Here is a 23,895-nt window from a genome sequence, read left to right on the forward strand (position 1 = left end):
CCTCCTGCACTTCGCTTCCCGTCTCCCCTCAGCATCCAGGCCTGGAATTGCTGGGAACGGCCAGCTGAGTGGAAGCGTCTAAAAGGCCCTGTGGTTTATCCTCCTGTTAACTGAGAAGCACTTTTCTCTCCTGTCGGGGTACACTGTCCCTCTTTTTTCCCTTGTAGATTTTGGGTCACTGGGACAGGTGAATTGATTTGGGGGGGAGTCACCCCCACCCTCCGCAGCTTTTCTGCTCTCTTAGTGGTTTCCTTGATAGTGGCATCAATTTGTACAATAAACCTTTGACATTCTTTTGTCTGAACCACATAGTTTGTAACTCAGGCCTTGAATTACTTTTATATGTTTTGGTGTGCTACCTTCAGATACAAATGCCTTTCTGGAAGTGCCACTCCCTGCTGCGGTGGGGATGGGATTTTGCAAACAGGATTGTGGACCAACTATTTATAGCACCCGGCTTATTTGTGGACGGGGGCCGAGGGTCCCCGACAACCGACAGCTGAAGCGCGGGTGAGTTCGACTTCGTCAGCGGTCTCACCTGTGCACGAAGCCACACTTAGGACAGGCAGACGGAGCAAGCGGCCGTGTGAGGCCTGCCTGGCTCACTCTCGCACCCCTGCTGAGTTCCGCACACAGACCCCCTTCCTTCGTGGCTCTGTGATTCACCTTAACAGACTCGAGGCCTTCCATCTTTGGTCCATCCTTTGTCTCCTCCGCTTATGGACTTGGTTCTCTTTTTATATCTCGCTTGTCATCTGGTTGACAGAACTACAGCCACCTGGAGTGTGCCATCCCCTTGGGAAAGCGTGGCGTAGTTTGTTCCCTTCCTCCTTTTGTCAGTGACTGTCACACTGATAGGGTGCGCGCTCAGAGACAGGGCGGGGGGGCGCGCCCCGAGTGGATGGGCCACATGACTCCTTGGGCAGAAGTGGTAGCTCTGGGCCCAGCCACAGACAGATACACTTGGAGGCGTTTTCTTTGCAGGCGGTCTTTTGTCTTTTCTCCTGTTCACATCTACCTCCTCCTTTCGCATCTGGACACACAGTATCTTCTGCCAAAGGGCTTCCAGGCAGGTGAGGCCTCGGGCTTAGGGATCTGGGGACATCCACAGCACTGTCCCCTGGTGGGAGCCGGGGAAGCAACCGTGGTGGCCTGGCCGCAAGGGACTAAGTAAGGCCTGCCACCCCCCTCGGGGCGGTTGGGGGGCCCGGGCCACTGTCCCTGCTCAGCTGAGCAGCCCAGAGTTCTGGGGTGGGAAAGCTCTCCTTCTGCCAGTGGCTGACCGGGCCAGAACCCGTGGAGGCCGTTTGTGGTTTTGTGTTTACCCGCTGTGGGCTGGTCCCGGGTCCCCTCACAGGAGGATGACTGTCCGTCCCGGGCGCCGCGCCACCCACCCGATCACCTTTCTGAGGCCAGAACATCACCTCTGGCCCCAAAGGGTGTGAATGCGGGATTATAGACCCGAATTGCTACCCCACTTCACAGGTGCAGAATCGAGGGTTCAGGGAGCCCCTGGTTGGCCCGGTGGGTGCCTGGGCCTCTGCTCCAGGGCACGTGCCGCGTCTTGCTTCCTTATCTGCCGAGACTGCGGAGCTGATGGCTGGGAAATGACTTCTTTTTGTTATTTGAGGACATATACAGGCTTTGTGGTTTTGTTTTCGGTTTTTTTTTTTTTAAAAAACTTTGGGTTTATTTATTTATTTATTTATTTATTTATTTATTTATTTATGGCTGTGTTGGGTCTTCGTTTCTGTGCGAGGGCTTCCTCTAGTTGCGGCAAGCGGGGGCCACTCTTCATCGCGGTGCGCGGGCCTCTCACTATCGCGGCCTCTCTTGTTGCGGAGCACAGGCTCCAGACGCGCAGGCTCAGTAGTTGTGGCTCACGGGCCTAGTTGCTCTGCGGCATGTGGCATCTTCCCAGACCAGGGCTCGAACCCATGTCCCCTGCATTGGCAGGCAGACTCTCAACCACTGTGCCACCAGGGAAGCCCTTGTTTTCGTTTTAAGGAAAATAAAAACCTGCACAAAGGAGAAAGTGGAAGTCACCCATGCTCCGCTCACTCACTTTTTTTTTTTTTTTATAAATTTTATTTATTTATGTATATATGTATGTATGTATTGGCTGCGTCGGGTCTTCCTTGATGCGCACGGGCTTTCTCTAGTTGTGGTGAGCGGGGGCTACTCTTCGTTGTGGTGCGCAGGCTTCTCATTGCGGTGGCTTCTTTTGTTGCGGAGCACGCGCTCTAGGTGCACAGGCTTCAGTAGTTGTGGCGCGTGGGCTCAGTAGTTGTGGCTCGTGGGCTCTAGAGTGCAGGCTCAGTAGTTGCGGCACACAGGCTTAGTTGCTCCGCGGCATGTGGGATCTTCCCGGACCAGGGCTCGAACCCGTGTCTCCTGCATTGGCAGGCGGATTCTTAACCACTGTGCCATCAGGGAAGCCCTCACTCACATTTTGACGTGTTGCCTCTGAGGGGGTTTTTCTATCACGATGATACTCGCGCCCCGGGTGGGAGCTCTGGGTGCTCAGAAGGTCGGGCGGGGAGAGCACAGCTGGGGCGGAGGGCCGTGTCCACGGTCATGGTGGCAGGTGTGATCCAGGCTGCCCTGTGCCCCATGCCCTGTGCACACTCACCCCAAGGACACGCTGCCGTGGTTCTCCTAGATTTGTAAACTGTGGAGGGCCTGGCACTCACCCCCTGAGTTAGTTGTTGGTGCCGTTTTAGCTGTTTATAGACCCACCAGTTTGCTTCTTGCTGGACCTCTGCTCTCTGCTGGCTCCGGGATCAGGGGCTGCCCGTCAGAATTCCCACCTGACAGTTCCAGCCCTGACCTGACAGGACGGCTGTCCAGCAGCTGAGCGCTGGGAGTCTGGCTTCAGAGACCTCCTTCTTGAGTCGTATTTGCGTGAAACTCTTTATAAGATTTAAGAACTCCTTTGGTTTGTCCAGCACTTGAAAGGCCATTGTACTAAATGAACAGTTAGTTGACATTTGAGGGTATTCGACTGCTGAGTGATTTGTGGATGTTTTCGTCTGCCTGGCGTCTGAGAAGCCGCAGAGCGCCCCCTGGTGGCTCGTGGCTCAGGTGGCTGCTCCCCGCCTGAGCTAGGGAGCTGGCTCCTCGCTGCTCTTGTGACTATTGAGAGTAACATCTTTGCAGGAACACCTCTTTAACCCCATCTCGTGCACTGACTGAATCTTGATTTCTGAAAAGCAGTCACTCTGTACTCATCATTTCAACTCCTGTGCATTGACTTCCAAACGAAGCAGAGGATTTGAATGAGTTCTGACCTCTCAAAAGAGTTTTGTTTTTCTAATGAGAACAAACAGAGTCTGCTCTCAACTTAGACGTGAGCTCCTGTGTAATAGATAATAGCACATTGAGGTTATGCCGGGAGGGAAGTAGTGAAAGGAAAACACGGCTGGGAGACCAGAAGGGCGGGGTCTTCTGTCATATAGCATAAAATCAGCACATTTTCCTCAAACTGAAATCATGTGGGGGGTCGGGAAAATGGGGAGATGTTGTTCACAGGGTACAAATTTTCAGTTATAAGATGAATAAATTCTCAGGACCTTTAAAAAAAAACCTTGAATAACTTATTTAATCTTTCTCTCTCAAAGAAATTCTGCTGACTCTCTCTTTTAAGGGATATAACTCTGAGGCATCTGTTGTTTTCTGTTATAAAATGCCTTTTAATAACTTGGTATTTTTAAGGTAAAAATTATACAAATATTTAAGCTTTAAAATAAGTCATCATAAATCTAGGGTTTGCCGTCAGTATTTCTTCATTCGGTAAACAGCAGTACTTGCTGTTTACTCTGAGCCTGACGCTGTGCTTGGAGCGGTGACCCGTGGTGTGCAGAAGGCAGGGGCCGGCTGCGCAGCCACGACGGCTGGGACCCGTGCTCCAGGGGCAGGGCGCTGTGGGACCGGCTGTGAAGGGAGATGGGGGGCCCTGAGGAAGGGGACTCGAGCTGCGGCCTGGACATGAGATGAGTTCCACGCCGGCGAAGAGAGGCGAGAGTGTGGTCAGGCCAGACCTGCAAAGGTCACGGCACAGCGGGGAGCACGTGGAAGGGTTCAGGAGTGCGGACGCCCTTCAGGACGCAGTCCCCCGGACAGGTGGGACTGGGCAGTAGTTTGGACGAGGGTGGTGCTGTGGGAGACGGGGAGACAAAGGTCCAGGTGACTCCCACACCGCTGCCCTGCTTGTGATCCCTTGCTTGGACCACATGAGCGCGCTCTGGAATGGGCTGGGAACCGGGGGGGGCGGGGTGGGGGGCCGTGAGGAGCTCCATCTTGGACTTACCTACTTAGCTATGCTAGCAGGGCGCTGGATACCTGCCCAAGCTGGGGGCGGTCCCGGAGCGGGGTCTCAGGGGCACAGGCGGGGACTGAGGAGGGTGCAGAGCAGTGGTCCAAGTCAAGGCTGCTCTTTGGAGTCCCTGGGGGAGAGACCCCCCCCCCCTCCCCGGGCTGTGGTCTTTAAACCCTCCTGCGTTATTCTAAAGCCAAGGTTAGGACCTCTGCACCAAGAACCAGAAGAGAAGGGCCCAGGTCTAAGCGAAAGGTGGATACGCTCGCTGGCCTGAGTCGCCTAAATTCCCTCCTCCTTGCCCCCAGACTTTTCAATTAGAGAAAGTGTCTAATTTAAAGGACATAAAATATTTTGTCCTGTGAATTTTGTTTAAATGTAAAAAATGTTAAACACCTGAAGTGTAGCCATTTCCTGCCCAGAATTGCTAATTAAGAGAAACGTGATGACACCCTGCTTTTTATCATGCATCACGTACTTCACAGAACGTTGTTGGTCTTGTGTGATGCTGCACTTTTGTGGGTAAGCTTTGAGAGATCCCCATTGTGTGGATGAGGAGTCTAAGGTTTGGAAAATGTACGTGAACTTGGCCACATGAGTGGCCAAGACCTGAGTGTTGTGACAATACCCTTTCTGGTTTAGTGAAGGCCGTGCATGGTGGTAGATGCCCCTCCTGCCTCTTCAGCCCTCATGAAGACAAGTCTCTTTTCAAGTCACGTTGTCCTCTGTTTCAGGATGATGACCTGGAGGAGGGTGAAGTGAAGGACCCCAGTGACAGGAAGGTGAGGCCTCGTCCCACCTGCCGATTCTTCATGAAAGGTAATTGTCTGAGTGAGGGGCCTTTGCGCGGCCCGTTTGTGTGGCCTCGGCTTTTCCTGGGACTGCGGTGGTGGTTCAGCCCTGGGCCTGTGCAGGGCAGTTCTCAGGGCCGGCAGCGACGGTCTGTGGCGGCAGCGGCAGTGCATCGATGTCAGCTGTGGGCCTTTCGTGGTCGCTCTAATGCCTCTCTCGGAGGGGAGCCAGCCTGCTCATTTCACCCTGGGATGCCAGGCCCACCTGCCTAGCACAGACCTGTATCTTCACTGTAGACAATGCTAACTCTTTTTCTAAGTGGTCCTTCTTATAAGGCCAAATGCCCCGGCCACCAATTGTGACATTTTCCCACCTCTGTAAGGGGAGTTGCCGCTTTCTGCAAGATGTCTCAGAGGCATATCTTTCATTTGGAATGGACTTCTAAATAGAGAGGGTCGGCCTCTGAAGGCGGCAAGGCCCCTCCCTCCTGAAAAGTGGACAGAGTGAGTCAAGTAGCTGTGACAGTGGCAGTGTGACAAGGCTGGTGAGCAGTGGGCACTCAAGCCTGGGGAGACGTGTCACGGCACCGTCTGGTGTGCGTCTGTGATTGAACGTTTCCCTTGCACGGCAGGAAGGTGTTCTTCTCCTGCCCTGCTCTGACCCTAGATGCCTCGCACAGTGACCCAGCCCACCCATGCGGCCTAACGTTCACAAGAGCTTCCTGTACTTCTTTTCCAGATGTTGTGACACCACTGTCCACTCCTCCTTCACCAATACCAAATTCCATACCATTCAGAGGCCAGGTTAAAGGTACAAAATATACGATATTCATCTCTTCAGTACCTCACAGTCCCCCTGCTCCGGAGGCCAGACTCCTTTCTCCTGGATCCAGAATGCTGCTGTGAAGCCAGGGGAAGGGGAGGCCCTGAGGGCAGAGAGCGGCCATGACAAGGCTCACGGGAGCTGCGTGCTGCCTGCACGGGGGTGGGGGCACGGGGGGCATGGGGGCGGTGGAGCCCCGTCCTACGAGTGGCCTCGAACAAGCCCGTCCCTTGTCCCGAGGTGACCCAGGGATGAGGGTGCACAGGAACGCTCGGGACCCCGGTCAGCGTGTGCCGGGGCCGTGTCCTCTCGGCCGTGCTGATTCTGTGCTGCTGGTTGCTGCCGAGTGGGGGAGTCCGGCTCGTCTGAGTTAGACGGCCGCGCGATGGCTCCGTGTGTGGCCGTGTGCGCTGTGCCCGTGGGACGGGAGCGTAGCCGCCCTCAGGATGCAGATACGTGTGCAGTACCTTGTAGAAAGTAAATTGTTACAGGTCTTCAACGGCTTTGGTATTTGAAGTGTCATTATTTCAGAAAATTTAAACTTAAGCCGAAGACTTCTTTTTCATAATGACGTCAGCCCATCTCTGGAATTTCTGGAGTAAAATGATGGAGACGAACACGCACGCATGCACATACATGTACTGCAGTCATCGCACGCATGCACATACATGTACTGCAGTCATCGCACGCATGCACATACATGTACTGCAGTCATCGCACGCATACACATACATGTACTGCAGTCATCGCACACATACACATACATGTACTGCAGTCATCCCCAGTCAGCGCTGGCCACACACCGTGTGCTTCAGAAACCTGGCCATCGGCCAGGAGCAGCCGGAGGCCCCCGTGGCAGCGAGGGCAGGAGGCAGCGGCAGCCACTGTGGAGGCCACGGAGGCTCTGGTCCAGGTGCTTGGGGCCCCACTGCGGAAGCACTTTCCAGCATTTAGCCCCAGGAGCACACACACCGTGAAGCGGAGTTGGTGGCGGCACTGCGGGGTCGGCGTCATCGGGAGGCGCCTGGCCAGACGAGGACAGGGTGCCCTCTCCAGGGACGTATGGGGGTCACATCACAGGAGGAGGGGAGGTGCCTCCAGGTCACACTGAGCGCCCAGTTGGGGTTTCAGGGAGTGAGACCAGTGGGTCAGGCATTTCGCAGTGGAAAAATCTGAAGCTAGTGGTAAGTGGCCTTTTTTGCAGTTTAGTTGGGCCTGTTCAGTAACTTGTTTCAGGAATGTATTTTTTTAATATTTAGTCACCTTTCCCCCATACTGTTTGTTTATTCTACAGAATAATGCGAGTACAGAGTACAGAAGGAGATGGGTGTTCTGGAACATATCCTGCTTATTCTTAGTTATGAGAAAGGTTTTGGATGTAAATGTTTTTGCTTACCTGCAGTTTGTAAGATTGGTGTTGAATTGAGATGAATGCGTTTCAGTTCTCTCCGGTAGCAGGAGAGTCACTTTAAAAATACAATGAAGTTTTTCGTGTTTGGGGAGGATGTGGGGAAGTGGAACCTCATACCCAGCCGGTGTGAACGTGAGCCGGTGTGGCTGCCCTGGGTGCGGCCTCCTGAGTGTGGCGAACGGAGCTGCTCTCTGAGCCGGCCACACCCCTCCTGGGTGTCTGTCCAAGAGAAATGAAGGCGTGAGCCACGCCGAGACTCGTACTAGCAGCATAGACACAACAGCTGCGTGACTGTGTGGAAACAACCCCAGTGTCCGTCAGCTCATGAACGGATAAACAAAATGTGGTCCATCCTGATACTACAACGCAGTTGAACCTTGAGGACACTGCCAAGTAAAAGAAACCAGTCACGCTAGGCCCCATATTGTACAGTTCCACTTACAGGAACTGTCCAGAGTGGGCAGATCCATAGAGACTGAAAGTAGGTTAGTCATTGTCTAGGCCAGAGAGGGATGGGTAGTCATTGAGTGCAGGGTTTCCTTTAGGGGGATGGAATGTTCTAGAATTAGGTAGTGGCAGTGGTTGCACAACTTTGTGAATGTACTAAAACCCACTGAATTGTGCACTTTAAATGGGGGTATTTTATGGTATGTAAATTATATCTTTGAAAATGCTTTTTAAAAAATGTTTGTAAAAAAAAAATGTTTGTTAGCTATATTTCTGTTGTTATTGTGATCTGCAGGTTTATTGTTAAATTGCCCAAATGGACACATTGATATTTGTGACCATTGACAACAAAATGTACTTAGGAATACAAATTGAAACATTTTAAAACACCAGTACTTGTTTATGGTGTATTTTTACCTGTCTTATATTTAGGTGAGTCATCAAGACATGAAGTTCTATCCACAAAGGCATAAATAGCATTTTCTTTAAACTGTGTTCTGCTTTGGGTCTCTGATTACCTAGCTGTCAGTAGCACCCAGCCTGTTCTGTGGGCCAGGCCTCCTGTGTCCTCTCCTTCCTGCTCTCCTTTTTCTCTCCCTCCCTCTTGCTTTCCCTTTTTTTAAATTGTGGTGAAATACACATATAAAATTTACCATCTTAGCCATTTTTAAGTGTACGTTTCATTGGCATTCAGTGCGTTCACATTGTGGCCATCCCACCATCCATCTTCAGAACTCCTTTCATCATGTAAAACTGAAACTGTCTCCATTAAACACTAGCTCCCCAGCCCTTGGCATCTGCCCTTCTCCTTTCTGTCTCTATGAATTTGACTACGCCATGTGCCTAATAGAAGTACAGTCTTACAGGATTTGTCCATTTGTGACTGGCTTATTTCACTCAGCATGGTGTCCTCAAGGTTAATCCAGGCTGTAGCAGGTGTCAGGATTTACTTCCTTTTCAAGATTGAATAATATTCCACTGTGTGGATGAACCACATTTTGCTTACCCATCATCCATCAGTGGACATTTGGGTTACTTCCATTTTTTAGCTATTATGAATAATGCTGCTGTGAACATGGGTGTGCAAACATCTCTCTGACACCCTGCTTTCAAATCTTTTGAGTATACACTCGGAAGTGGGATGGCTGGGTCAGGTGGTGGTTGTGTTTTTAACATTTTGAAGAACCACCCTGCTGTTGTCCACAATGGCTGCATCGCTTTGCATCCCACCACTGAGCACAGTGTTCAGGTTCTTCTCGCCAACGCTTGTTTTCCGATTTTGTGATAGTATCATCGTGGGTGTGAGGTAGGGTTCTGATTTACGTTTCACCATGATTAGTGATGTGGAGCATCTTTTCATGTGCTTTTTGGTCATTTGTGTATCTTCTTTTGAGAAATGTTTACTGCCCTTATTTTGTTGTTGTTAATTTATTTTTGGCTGCATTGGGTCTTCGTTGCTGGGCGCGGGCTTTCTCTAGTTGCGGCAAGCGGGGGCTACTCTTCGTTGCGGTGCACAGCCTTCTCACTGCGGTGGCTTCTCTTGTTGCGGGGCACGGGCTCTAGGCGCGCGGGCTTCAATAGTTGTGGCACGCGGGCTCAGTAGTTGTGACTCGTGGGCTCCACAGCGCAGACTCAGTAGTGGTAGCGCACGGGCTTAGTTACCCCGCGGGATGTGGGATCCTCCCAGACCAGGGCTCGAACCCGTGTCCCCTGCATTGGCAGGTGGATTCTTAACCACTGCAGCACCAGGGAAGTTCCTACTGCCCATTTTTTAATCCCTGCATCCTCTTGTGTTTAAAGCAGCAGGTCTCAAGGTGTGTTCTTGAGACCCAGGGGCGCCCTGAGGTCAGTGCTCTAATGACAGTAACACTGCGCCGGTCGGCAGGTGTCGCCCACTGTATGTGCACCGAGAAATGACATCCGGGATAGAGCAGGAAGATGCATAGTTAAACTTTATTTTTGGGTCTAGGTCTTTTTTTTTTTTAATAACTTTGTCGAAGTATAATTTAAATGGCATAAAATTCACCTGTTTTAAATGTCCAATGATTTTTATTAGTTTACCAAGTTGTGCACCCAGCACCACAGTCCAGATGTAGAATATTTCCATCACCCCACCACAGCCCCTCAGTGTGTCTTTTCGCTCTTCCGTCTGACGAAACTACAAGTGCTCACGGAGCTCGTCTGCTGACACTGAGGCATGAGGGGCGCCTACAGGGAGGGCGTGCCAGGTGTGGCTGTGAGCCCAGATGGCCACGTCTCCTCCAGGACACCCAGGAGACCAAGACAGTGACTGTGCTAATGATAAGGTTCAGGCTCTCAAGTGAAAATCAGAATTTTGGAGAACTTGCCAGCTTCGCAGGGTTTGATGACTTTTCCAGATGACTGTCATGTGGTGTCACAAAAGCATACCTGGGTAGAAAGCCATTCACAGTGCAAGGTGGACTGGTGGACCTCCGCCCAGGAGTCGGGGAGGTTCAGTGACAGGACTGCAGCTCGCTGTATCGGAGCCTCAGAGGACGCGCAGTGTCTGGAGAGGCTGTCATGGGTGTCCGCAGGCCGGCCGCACCTCCTTCTCTGAAGCCACCCAGCACAGCAGATGGGATGCAGGGCACAGTTGTCTGTGAGAACCCAGCTGTCTTCATTCTAATGTCAAATTAAAGAGATTTGCAAAAAGGAAAATAATGCTACTCCTATTGCTAAGTATTCTTAAAACGTTTTCATAAAACTTTTATGTTAACAATTATTGCTAACATAAAATTACATACGTTATATTTTATGTCTTTAAATTTTCTGTTTTAATTTCCAATATAAATATATCAATTAATATAATCAGTTATTAAATATCAATAAATATAATCATCACAAAGGCTCTTTGGGGGTCCTGAGACCACAAAGTTACAGGAACCACTGGCCTATGTTCACAGAGAAGCAGCGCAGAAATTATTTTAATTCTTTCAGCTACCATAATGACTGTATTCCTTAAGAAGTTAAAATAGCTCAGAATACTGCTCAATATGACCGTAGTTGTCTGTCACAGTTCTCTGTGAAATAGGAAAGTACTTGAGTTTTTTGTGTTCTTTCATTAAAAGTTTGTATGCGACAGTTCATGGGATTTTATGTGTGTTAGAATAAGCGTTTGTAGATCTTGGGTTGGTCTTTAATATTTAATTATTAGATTTTTATATATTCTGCCTTCCTTTTAGGAAGTAATTTTTAAAAACCATGAAGCACTTTAAACTTCTTTATTTTACTTTGACAATCCCTATATTTGTTACTTATTCTGAGTTGTTTCGACTAACAGGAAATGGGACCAAGGAATATTTAAGTAAGACCACTATGTCTTATTTAGAAATAAGAAAGTCTTTGTTTAAAATTCTAGTGTGAAACAAGCATTTTGTATGGAAACTAGAGAGAGATTGTAAAATTATCTCCACTGTTGCAGTGGGACGCATTGCAAATGCGGTGACACGCGGCTTATAAATGCCATCTGGAGGCACCACGCTGACGCCAGTCAGACCAGCAGTCAGAATTTTAAGGTCTGTAGTGTTTCTGGACCCACCGGCAGCCACACTCACACCTGTGCCCGCAGAAACAGGCACTTTCAGCTCCCCTCACACCATGAGCGAGATGGGCTCCTTGGGCTGCTGTGTGTGGTGGGTTTTCCTTTCCTGTTGTCTCTGTGTTCAGGTCCTTGGTTTCTGCTGAGGCTCAGGTAGGCTTTCTCTGTGTATGTGTCTGTTTCACTGGTAGAGTTTGGGTTTGTTACTTTTGAGCTTGCAGGTTCCTTTTTTGTAGGTATATTTATTGTATAGTGAAGAAAAGCAGGGCTCAACACAGAGTGTATCATACAACCAGGAAAAAAATGGGGATGGATATACTGATTGACTGATCGATCGATCCCCCACAAATGGGTCACTGCCTTTGGTGCAGGGCCCTGGAGATGGGGAAACAGCACTGAGTACCTTTCTGAGTATTGGGATGCCTTTGTTGACCTGCATTCCCGTGCCTCACCACGCCCCGCACCACACTGCTGCCACGCTGCATCCTTTTTTTGTTGTTTGGTTTTTGGTTTTTCAGCCGTGCCACGAGGCTTGCAGGATCTTAGTTCCCGGACCAGGGATTGAACCCGAGCCCCGGCAGTGAGAGCGCCGCGTCCTTAACCACTGGACCGCCAGGGGACTCCCAGATCCTCTCCCTCGTTCCCTTTGGGCTCGTATCCCTGTGCACGCAGTGTCCTTACACAACAGTAAGCCTGTTAGTCATCCAGGCACAATCGCAGTCCACATAAAGTTTGTGTTCGTGAAGTTTCATTTAGAAGCAGAAGACTATACAATTTTTAAACCAGTAGATCTATTTTTGCTTCCATTTCCTGGAGAATTTTTTTTCCGAACAAATTGCTTTTTTAAATTATGAAAGTAATATGTGCTGACAGAGTCAAAACAATAACAGTTTGGGGTGTATCCTTCCAGACTTTTTTCTACACAATTAAACATTCACTTTCCAAAAGGCTGGTGGGATTACACTATTCTTGCTGCTCTTCCTGCCTGCAGGTGTGGGACATCTGTCCTTGCCCGTGTGTAGACTGCCCACACTTCCTCCTGGAGTAGTCCCCTCCTTCTCTTTGGAGGCCAGACACATGCAGTGTGGACCTTAGCCCTCTGGGAGCGGGGGCCCGGGGCGGGCGGCTCGGTTTCACCACTGCTCACCGCCCTCCCCTGCCAACATGAGGGACGGAAGAGCTTTGTTGTCATTGCGCTCAGGGGTGACGTTCTTGTTTTGTTTTGTTTTGAAAATTTGTTAAATACAAAAAGAACAGAGAATCACAAATACTCATTTATCTGCTACCCACATATTTATTTTAGATTTTAAAAAATTATAGAAATGCTGTGGTTTATATTGTTAATACTATTCTGTGCTTGTAGTTTTCTACAATGAGCTTTTGTGACTTTTTAACCCCATAAGCAGTGTGGACTCTGACGCGAGTTTGTAGGAGTCATGCACTGGAGAAGCGTGTGATGTTCTGGACTGCTTTATTTAGAGACATGACCGCAGAGTCTGGTTTCTTTGAAACTCTCTGAGTCTCTGGGATTTTGAAGCCCCTGTAGTGTATATGTCCCAGCCTCTGACTTATATGTGATCTCTCAGACACTTCTGGAAATTAAAAAGTTAATTGGTTATTTTTGCATTCTCAGAGAAGCAGTTTTTTTAAGCATACTTTATTTCATATTTAATTTGGAGCATTATTAAGTTGGTTTTAAATACAAGTTTAAATATTCATAATGTTTAAAAGGTAAAATTTAGTGTTTCTTTAAATACCAAATGATTATTTCTCTACAATTTACATGATACAAGAAAAAGCGTATTTTGTTGACAGAAACATTCAAATGGAATATCATGTTTAGAAGTGAATATACATTAAAAGATGGCTTACAATTTAACTACATGCTAACCAATTGAAAATGTTTTTTAAAACCACTTAGATATTGTATGCCATATTTATTTTTTAAGCCTATGTACATATTACCTATTCAAAAAATTAAATTTTAAAAAAGTGATTCACTCAGGGCTTCCCTGGTGGTGCAGTGGTTGAGAATCCGCCTGCCAATGCAGGGGACACGGGTTCGAGCCCTGGTCTGGGAAGATCCCACATGCCACGGAGCAACTAGGCCCGTGAGCCACAACTACTGAGCCTGCGCGTCTGGAGCCTGTGCTCCGCAACAAGAGAGGCCGCGACAGTGAGAGGCCCGCGCACCGCAATGAAGAGTGGCCCCCACTAGCCGCAACTAGAGAAAGCCCTCGCACAGAAACGAAGACCCAACACAGCCATAAATAAATAAATTAATTTAAAAAAAAAAGTAATTCACTCAGTAATTAATTTTAAAATGTAGACTTCTTGCCTCCTGTGCTGAAAAGTCAAGTGGTTTTCTTGAATAATCTTGGTTTCTGTTGCTGAATAATGCTAAAAGTTGACCTTCTTAATTCTTTGTTGTAAAGTATAAACACCCAATCTGTCTATGTGTTTTCTCTCTAACGCATTTTTTTAAGTACCAGAAATAGCCTGAAGTGGTTTGGTAGGAGAAATGCAAATGTACAGAGCTGGTAAAGATCACCCTGGCATAAACGTGCAGAATTCTGATCATTTTTGTGCTTCTGGTTGCTTTCTGTTTCAGTACGGGCAGTCTTTTGAGTCAGAATAACAACCCTGTCCGTGCACCTGCACGCTCCCCAGGGCACATGTGTCCTGAGCAGCAAACCCCAAGGCAGGGCCGTCCCGATCATCGGGGCGCTCTCGGGCTTCTCTGTTTCAGGGGAAATGAAGTGTTCCTACGGTGACCGTGGGACAGGGGCCCTGCGGGAGCCCTTTAGGAGGTGCCGCTCGCAGGACGGTCCCAGACCTTCCAGGCCTGCCTGCTGTGGCCTCGTGGGGTGGCCGGGACCGCGCTCGGCCTGCTGCCTGGCAGCCTGGCCCGGCGCCGCGGGAGCAGGGGGAAGCTGACCTGTGCGCTTGGGCCGGGCGCCCCTTCTGACCTGGCTTTTATTTCCGTAGGGAACTGTACCTGGGGCATGAACTGCAGGTTTATACACCCTGGAGTCAACGACAAGGGCAACTACTCCCTCATCACCAAAGCCGAACCTTTCCCGCCCAACGGTGCCCCGCCTCTCGGACCTCACCCTCTGATGCCTGCCAACCCGTGGGTGCGTGAACACCTCTTTCATTGCTAGCAAATCACACCTAAGCTCTGTTTGTGACTCTCCGACTCAAAGCACGCTAATACGCCTTGTATGGCAGGCGTTTCCGCCTTCTAGCTACTCTGGTGTCTCCAGGTAGAGGCCCCCCAGGCTCAGGGCAGCTGGATGGGGCGGAGGCAGGCTTGGAGGAGAGAGCAGGTGGTAGCCGGCTGGTGTTCTCCTTGGTGTTCTGGCTCCCCCGTTTCTGTGTAGATTTTAAAGTTTGCTTGCTCTCTTAACTTTTCCCTTCTCGTTTTTTAATAGGGTGGGCCAGTAGTTGATGAAATTTTGCCCCCACCCCCTCCAGAGCCCCCTACAGAGAGTGCTTGGGAGCGAGGACTCCGGCATGCAAAGGAGGTAACGGAATCAGCAGAAAACCCGAGAAGAAAACTAGTGGCGGTCCTCGCGCACAACTAGCCTTTCTGTCTCTCCGAGGCCTGCTGGGGCGTGACAGAGCCCAGGCGGCCAGGGAGGCCCCACCAGGAACGCGGCCCACGGGCTTCCTGGGGCTCGCAGTGCATCGGGCCGTGCCTGAGCCAGGGCTGCAGCCCCCGGCCCCGTGGAGGCACTCCCCAGAGCCTTAGCGCTCCCGCGCTCCCTGCGGCCTCTGCGTCTGGAGAAGCGGTGCTACGCCGGCCTCCCCTCTCCCCCAACACTCCAGGCCGCACCCGGCCCAGGGGCCCGGGCTTACCCTTCTTGGCTCTGGGCCTGCCTTCCCCTCAGGGAGATGGCAGACTGAGGCAAAGCTGTTCCTGCCCTCAGCACACGCTCCCCGCCCCCAGCCCTGACCCGCTCCCAGTGCCTCTCCTGCCCGGAGCACACCTACCTGCCTCCCCTCTGAGGGCACGTCTGGAGCCCCCTGGTTCAGTGCCAGCACTGGGAACAGGGAGTCACCACTCCGTCCCCTCTTCCCAGACCTGGGTGTGTGCTGAGTGCAGGGTTCACTGTGTCTGCAGGGACGGGGCGCCCCCGTTCCCCAGAAGGGTGCGTGGGGTCCCGTGTCCACCCCCAGCACGGAGCTTAGGCGTGTCCCCAGTGAGTGCTCGGTCGTGCTCTCCTGCCACTCCAGCCCAGGCTGCCGGGGTCAGTCGGGACAGGATCCCCTCTGTCTTCCTAACAGTAACTGGTGTTGGCTTCTCTCTTCTTAAAATGGTAGGTTTTAAAAAAAGCAACCATTCGAAAAGAACAAGAGCCTGACTTTGAAGAGAAAAGGTTTACGGTGACCATTGGTGAAGATGAACGGGAGTTTGACAAAGAAAACGAAGTTTTCCGAGACTGGAACTATCGGATCACGAGGGATGTCAGAGACGCAGCGTAAGGAACGGCTCTGCCTCTTCCTTCCCTGTTGAGAGAGGATTCAGTGTCCCCAGCTGCGTGGGGCTTGCACCCTGGAGAGCAGCAGCGCCGAGGCTACCCAGGGCGCGCGGGGGCCTGGCCACCCGCTGGCCTCAGGATGGCCTCCCCGAGAGCGTTTCAGGCAGTTTGCAGCTGACTTTCCTTGTTGTTTTGCTTCTGGGGAGGACACGTTTTAGCTCCGTGCCTGGGCCTTGTGACTGCAGGGCGCCTCACGCCCGTTTGGGTTCCTCCGAGAGCTCGGAGAGGTTTTACAGCTGCTCCTAAAGCCCCTGGGGCCCCGTGAGTGTCCTCCCCACTTTTCCCCAAGTTCCCCAGGGACCAGGAAAAGCTGTGAAATTTGTCACTAAAATCCGGGAGTATGGCAGGTTTCTTCATTGTTTCTTCCAGACATTTTATCAGGGGTCTTTGAAAACAAATTGCAGAAGTACATGGGGTTGAAACACCTGTCAGCTCTTGAGGAGCTATGTAGCGTCCCAAGTACAGCCCTCAGCTCGCAGCACGCCTGCTCCGGGGCAGGTGCCGCTTTCTTGCACTCCCCTCTCAGGACCGAGCGGGCCAGGCCTCTCCTGAGCAGGCCGGCTCCAGCATCGTCTTACCTCACAGTGACACCGTGCGTGGAGGTTTGCTGCTGCAAAGCACAACCACTGATTTCTGCCTGAAATCACAGTCAGAGGCTGAGAAAAAGGACGTAGGGTTGGCTCTGCGTTTCCAAGATCACCAGTGCTTGCCTGTGCGGCGTGAGGGTTGGAGCGTTAGGAAGGCGTCTGGCTGTTGGGAATGAGAAACAGCTGTGTCACTTGGTAGACCAGCCCAGGTCACCCCGCCAGCACCCCACAAGTGCTGGGGGAGAGATTTCCTAGAAAGCAGCCCCTGCAGGCCACACAGATGCAGCACGGCCTGGCGGGGGCCTCCGGCCTCTGCAAGCTCTGGGCGTCTCTGTTTCCCCCGCCAGTTTACCCAACGGGAAGGGTCAGTCTGGAGCCAAGAAGTCCCTGAAACAGCCTCCAGGGCCATCTGCTGCTGGTGTACACTTCCCTTCCCTGCACGCCACCCAGGGTTTGAGTCAGGGACCTGTGCAGGTCCTCTGGGTCTGTGTGTGTGGGAGCTGGGGCCGCCTCTTGCCTCTTCCCAGGGCTTAGTCAGCTGTCCTGTCCGTGTGATTGAAGGCCCACCTTTATCACCCACACAGGGGTCTGCTCCCGGACCTTCTGTTTTATTCTTTGGGTCTGTTTCTTCACGGGCCGGGCCTTCTGTGATGTTGTGAGGTCGCGGAGGGTGTGTCTTTTTTTTCTTTTTTTCCTTTTTCTATTATTTGGCCGCGCCGTGCGGCATGCAAGATCTTAGTTCCCCGACCAGGGATCGAACCCGTGCCCCCTACAGTGGAAGCGCGGCGTCTAACAACTGTTCTGCCAGGGAAGTCCCTCGGAGGGTGTGTCTTGTCTTTCCCATGGTTTCTTGGCTGGTCTTACATGTTTTGGTGTCCATGTGAACCTGAGGATCAGTTGTCTAGCTGCATAAAGAATCTCATCAACGTTTTTACAGGGATTGCCCTAAATTTGTAAATTAACAAAGGGCTTTGTAAATTAACTGACTTCTTGGTGATGTTCAGTTGTCCTTTCCAAAGACAAGGGAGGTGGTCTCATTTATTCACACGTGCTTTTGTGTCTTTCAAGAGTGCTAAAGTTTTCTTCAAACAGGTTCTGCACGTTTCTGATTAAATGAATTTTGTTCCTAAATATGTTTCCTTCTTTCTTGCTAGTGTAAGAGGGGTTTTCTGTACCCTCTGTCTCCTGACTGGTTATTATCTATGCACATAAGGGTGTTGGTTTCTGTATGTTAAGTTCTCTGCATCTGCCTTACTGGGCTCCTCTGGCCACTTGAATCGGCTTCACCGTCGTGTCTTGGCTTTTCGTGTACAGCATCATTTAATGTGCAGATTGAGGTGGTTCTGGGGTCTCCTGTAGTCTGACCACGGCGGTGCCTGCAGCACACGGGTGGGCTGCCTGAGAGGCACTGGGCTTCCTCAGCCCGTCCAGATCTTAACGGGAATGCCTCCCTGTTCCCGATAAGTTAGGTGCTGGCTTCAGTTCTAAAGTGTATAAAAACATGTTATCACGTTAAGAAAGGATCACTTCCTATTTTCATTGAGAAAGGGGTATTGGATTTTTGTCACAAACGTTTTCATCATCTGTAGGTGTAATCCTGTGACTTTTCTCTGTAGGTCTGTGATTTTCTTTAGTATGTTCATTTTCTAATATTGACTCAGCCTTGCAATGGTGGTGTGTTATTTTTTTTTAATGTGGTATCTGAATCTTTGCAAATATTTTATGTAATGTTTTTGCATTAATATTCCTAAGCGATAAGCTTGACTTTTACTTGCTCTTTTTCCAGACTTGAGCCTTACGCAGACCCTTATTACGACTATGAGATAGAGCGGTTCTGGCGTGGCGGGCAGTACGAGAATTTCCGGGTGCAGTACACAGAAGCGGAGCCGTACCATAACTACCGGGTATGTGGGTCTTATGCGTGTAGGTCAGAACTTCACTGATGGACCCATTAAAATCATCCCTTTTTTATTTATAGGACTTTATATGAGCTTAATTGTGTGGGCGTGGTGTACTAATTTCAAGCCCCGCTTGACTGTTCGTGGAGAACTAATTCGGGTCCGTGGACTAACTTTGTGGTGATTTGAACAGATCCTTCCTTGGGTTGGTCTGTGCTCTTGCTTTGTTTCTCACCGGAGCTGCTGGTTGGGTGACTGATGCCAGTGGCACGGGGTGTGTCCCACCCTCTTGAGCACATCACTCTGTCAGGTTCCTTAGGACCACCCTTCACGGGTCGTGCCGCCTCATGCGCCGGCTGCCTGGGCCACTTACAGCCATTGCTGTTGCTGCTTCTCTGACATGTAGTCGATTTGTGAACACATGCACTTCAGTCTCTGAGTCCCTGACTCTATGCTTTTGGTGTGAAGCTGCCACTTGGAAGAGATCTGTTAAAAGCAGGTTAGCAGGGCTTCCCTGGTGGCACAGGGGTTGAGAATCCGCCTGCCAATGCAGGGGACACGGGTTCGAGCCCTGGTCCGGGAAGATCCCACATGCCGCGGAGCAGCTAAGCCCGTGCACCACAACTACTGAGCCTACACGCCTAGAGCCCGTGCTCCACAACAAGAGAAGCCACCGCAATGAGAAGCCCATGCACCACAATGAAGAGTAGCCCCCGCTTGCCGCAACTAGAGAAAGCCTGCGTGCAGCAACAAAGACCCAGTGCAGCCAAAAATAAATAACTTTATTTAAAAAAAGAGAAAAAAAAGCAGGGTAGCAGTTTTTGTGCCACGACTTAAGTCGTATTCGTGAGTTTTTTGGAGCAAAGGGAGTGACTGTCCGGGAGCCCATCAGATGGTGAGCTTGTGGTGAGAAGGGGCCCCTGGTTGACCACGCTGTGCCCTCTCCCCGGCAGGCAAAGCAGACTCCTCGCTGGGGCCGGCCTGCGGTTCCAGGTGCCTCGTGACAGCCGGGGCAGCCTCGAAGGGAGCAGGACCTGCTGGGGTCCCTGCCACCACGTCCCCCGGTGCCCCAGGGCCAGGCTGCCTGTGCAGAGCTCAGTCATCTCCATCCCTCGACAAGAGCTAAGGCCAGAGAGGTCTGCCCAGCTCCCAGCGGCCTGGGTGCTGATGTTGGAAGGGCAGGCTCTGCAGGGCGCCCCCCACCCCCGCCACGTGGCCTCAAGTCCGTTTCTAGCGCTGAAACAAGACCCCGCCCCGGCGGTTCTGTCTCCTCCTCCTGCTCTCGTGTGTCCTCCCCGCGCCTCCCCTTCCTAGTGGCTAATCGTGGCATGTGCGTATGTCTGGCTTTTCCACGAAGGAAAGGGAGCGGGAACGAGAGCGAGAGAACAGACAGCGGGAGCGGGAGCGCGAACGGGAGCGGGACCGGGAGCGCGAGCGGCGGCAGCGGGAGCGCGAGCGGGAGCGGGAGCGCGAGCGGGACAAGGAGCGGCAGCGGCGGAAGGAGGAGTGGGAGCGCGAGCGCGCCAAGCGGGACGAGAAGGACAGACAGCACCGCGAGCGCGACAAGGAGCGCGACAAGGAGAAGGAGAAGCCCAAGGCCCGCTCCCCGCAGCCACCGAGGTGAGGCGCTCCCAGAGCTGGGGTGCTGGAGCTGGAGGCCCGGGGGGGGGGCCGGCCCTCCCTGCTGCCTCTGGGCTGTGCGCCGGCAGGAGGCCCTAGGCCCAGGGCCTGGGAGGGGGGCCCGGCTCAGGGGTTTCGGGCAGCCTTTTGGAAACAGAAGCGCAAGCACGTGTGTGAGTACCAGCCCAGGATACGTGGTCCTCTCCAGAAGATCATAGCGCGGGCTGAAGTGTGTATGTCCTGTGTGTCTTACAACTTTGTTGAGATGTAAGTCACATAGCATGCCGTGCGCCCATTGAAGGTGTCCAATTTCAGTGGTTTCTACCATAGTCACAGAGTCGTGGTGCCGTCATCACAATCTTAGAACGCTTTTGTCCCCCAGAAGGAAACCTCATACCCATTAGCTGTCATTCTCATTTTCTGGCCCCTGGCAGCCGCTCATCCACTTCTGTCTCTGTGGGTTTGTTTCATATAAATGAGGTCATATAATGTGTGGTCTTTTGTGATTGGCTCCTTTCACTTAGCATAATGTTTTCCAAGGGTCCGCCACTTTGTGGCATTTATCAACACCTTGTTCCTCGTTATAGCCAAATACTAACCCATTATGTGGATGGACCACATTTTGTCTATCCATTCGTCCGTTGATGGACACTTGGACTGTCCCGACATTTTGGCGACGGTGAATGTGGACATTTATGTACAGGTCTTTGTGTGGACATAGTTTTCATTTCTCTTAGGTATCTGTATATCTAGGAGTAGAATTCCTGGGTCACGTGCTAAATATGCTTAACCTTTTGAGGAGCTGCTGAACTTCCACAGCAGCTGCACTATTTCACATTCCCACCAGATATATGTCAGGGTTTGGATTTCTTCCTCATCCTTGTCAACACTTACTATTACCCATTTTTTAGGTCCTGGCCATCCTAGAGGTTGTGGAACGGTATCTCATTGTGGTTTGATTTTCATTTCCCTGATGACTAACAACGTGGAGCATCTTTTCATGTGCTTGTTGCCTGTTTGTATATCTTCTTTGGAGAAATGTCTATTTAGATACTTTGCTTGGTTTTTAATTTGAGTTGTAAGAGTTCTTTATATTTTCTAGGGACAATTTCTTTATCAGATGTCTACTTTACAGCTACATTCTCCCATTCTGTAGGTTGTCATTTCACTTTCTTGATGATGTCCCTTTTCTTCTTCTTCTTCTTCTTCTTTTTTTTTTTAAAGGAAGGCCTCTTATTTTTTCCAGCTTTATTGAGATACAGCTGACAGATAACATTGTGTGAGTTACAGGTGTGTGATGTGGTGATTTGATACACTTACACATTGCAGGACAATTCCCACAATATGGCTTGTTATCACCAACCTCACATAATTGCCTTTTCTTTGTCACATGTTAATTGACCGGATATGCAGGGCTTTGTTTCTGGGCTCTGTATTCCGCTCATTGGTCTCTGTATCTGTTTTTATGCCGATACCATACTGGTTTGATTACTACGGCTTTATAGTACAGCTTAAAATCAGGAAGTGCAATGCTTCCAGCTTTGTTCTTCTTTCTCAGGATTGCTTTGGCTATTTGGGGTCTTTTGTGGTTCCATACAAATTTTTTTTTTTTTTTTTTTTGATAGACTGACACCAAGCATTGTAAATGGATCACCACAACAAAAGCAACAATGATTGCAATTACCCAACACGAAACACACTCATACTATGTCATAATATTGACGTTCAGTCCAGTAATCCTCCACTGTAACAGCTCCTTTACTTTGCAGTGAAAATTGATTTGTATATTTTTTGCCTCTGAGTCCTTGTGGGATTTTTTTTTTTTATTCAAACAGAAAGTCACAAAAATTATAATCATCCTCATCAGTTCACTCCATCCCATGTAATTAATTTTTTTTTTCATCTTGATCTTTTGTTAGCACTTTTACGAGTTCGCATCAGTTTTCCATTAGAGTTCTGAAAATGCTTATTCGTTCAGTTCAGCAGTATAGTCAGTTACCAGAAACCTGTACTTGTCAGAGTCTTTTCCATGAATTCCTTGAAGATGAAACCCTTTTTTTTTTTTTTTTTAAATTTTTAATTAATTAATTAATTAATTAATTATTTATTTATTTTTGGCTGTGTTGGGTCTTCGTTTCTGTGCGAGGGCTTTCTCTAGTTGTGGCAAGCGGGGGCCACTCCTCATTGCTATGCGCGGGCCTCTCACTATCGCGGCCTCTCTTGCTGCGGAGCACAGGCTCCAGACGCGCAGGCTCAGTAGTTGTGGCTCACGGGCCCAGCTGCTCTGCGGCATGTGGGATCTTCCCAGACCAGGGCTCGAACCCGTGTCCCCTGCATTGGCAGGCAGACTCTCATCCACTGCGCCACCAGGGAAGCCCTGAAACCCTTTTATAGGAACATATTTGCAAAAGCATCAGAGTACACCCAGAACTGTCTGTAAATGACAAGACTTAAAAATGACCACGGTTAAAGATTTGATGAAAGTTCATAATAATGCAGTTGACAAGGAAATTTAGTTATTTCTGAGATATACATTTTAAAGTAATAACTAGAATAACTAAATCCTAAATTTTAGGGTTGTTTTTTCTATTTCTATGAAAAATGCCATTGGAATTTTGGTAAGGTTTGCATTGAATCTGTAGATTGGTTTGGGTGTTACAAACATTTTAACAATATTAATTCTTCCAGTCCATGAGCGTGGAACATCTTTCAGTATTTTGTGTCTTCTTTGGTTTCTTTCATCAGTGTTATAATTTTCAGTGTACAGCTCTTTCACCACATTCATTAGATTTATTCCTAGGTATTTTATTATTTTCGATTATCAATAGGATTATTTCTCTTTCAGATAGTTTGTTGTTTAGTGTATAAAAACACAACTGATTTTTGTATGTTGATTTTGTATCCTGCAATTGTACTGAATACGTTTATTAGTTCTAACAGTTTTTTGGTGGATGAAACAAGGCTCTCATCCCTAATTCTTGTCCTTTCGTTTGGACAAACTTCCGTCCTGTGTGCAGTTCTGTTTCTGAAAGTAAATGTCCGGACTGTAATCTTTCATTTTAGTTTGTGGTCAGTGCCAGATCTGACTGTTTTCATCCTCTAGATTACAATGAGCTGACCTCCTTGAATTTACTGTATTTTTTCCTAACATTGGGCAAAGTGAGGTTTTACAGAGCACTCAGAGTGAATCATATTTTAGACGCATTGAGAGAGTTTTTTCTTTCTTTTAATTAATTTATTTTTGGCTGCGTTGGGTCTTCGTTGCTGCACGCGGGCTTTCTCTAGTTGCGGTGAGCGGGAGCTACTCTTTGTTGCCGTGCGCGGGCTTCTCATTGCGGTGCCTTCTCTTGTTGCAGAGCACGGAATCTAGGCGCACAGGCTTCAGTAGTTGTGGCTCGCGGGCCCTAGAGCGCAGGCTCAGTAGTTGTGGTGCACGGGCTTAGTTGCTCCGCGGCCTGTGGGATCTTCCCAGACCAGGGCTCGAACCCATGTCCCCTGCATTGGCAGGCGGATTCTTAACCACTGCGCCACCAGGGAAACCCAGAGAGAGTTCTTTCTTTAAAAGGCTACTTTGATGAATCTTTTTACGTTACAGTAATCACTCTTTAAGTTATCTGAAATTTATATATCCATTTGAGTGTTTGAAGAGCTTTATTTTGATCTTTCTCTTGTTGGTCCCTTTGATGCCCCTTTTTGGTAGAAGCCCTTTGCCCTTCTGCTCATACCCGGCAGCTGTTCCACCTCTGCACCGTTCACCGCGAGCGTTCCGCCCCAGTCTTTGCTCTGCCATTGCCCCTGACTCCAGGGCTTTACCCACTGCTCAGGGGGTCACCCCACTCACTCCTGTCTCCTCACCCTGCTTCACTGTTCTCACAGCTCTTGTCACCCCCTGACCTCACA

General features: G+C 49.9%; 1 protein-coding gene across 5 annotated transcripts in view; it reads left to right on the forward strand.

Annotated features, from left to right (window-relative positions):
• The window catches only part of ZC3H18 (zinc finger CCCH-type containing 18), a 51,084-nt gene that overhangs the window by 10,336 nt on the left and 16,853 nt on the right, over positions 1-23,895 (forward strand). For 3 of the 5 annotated variants that reach the window (XM_036833738.1, XM_036833739.1, XM_036833740.1), the window contains exons 3-9: positions 5,050-5,134; positions 5,846-5,917; positions 14,335-14,483; positions 14,781-14,873; positions 15,673-15,830; positions 18,264-18,381; positions 19,733-19,995. In XM_036833738.1, coding sequence (XP_036689633.1) covers positions 5,050-5,134; positions 5,846-5,917; positions 14,335-14,483; positions 14,781-14,873; positions 15,673-15,830; positions 18,264-18,381; positions 19,733-19,995 — 938 coding nt within the window. The remainder of the gene's footprint in view (positions 1-5,049; positions 5,135-5,845; positions 5,918-14,334; positions 14,484-14,780; positions 14,874-15,672; positions 15,831-18,263; positions 18,382-19,732; positions 19,996-23,895) is intronic. The other 2 variants (XM_036833741.1, XM_036833742.1) reach the window with 1 other exon arrangement.

Source organism: Balaenoptera musculus, chromosome 19, assembly GCF_009873245.2.
Source record: "Balaenoptera musculus isolate JJ_BM4_2016_0621 chromosome 19, mBalMus1.pri.v3, whole genome shotgun sequence".
NCBI lineage: Eukaryota > Metazoa > Chordata > Mammalia > Artiodactyla > Balaenopteridae > Balaenoptera > Balaenoptera musculus.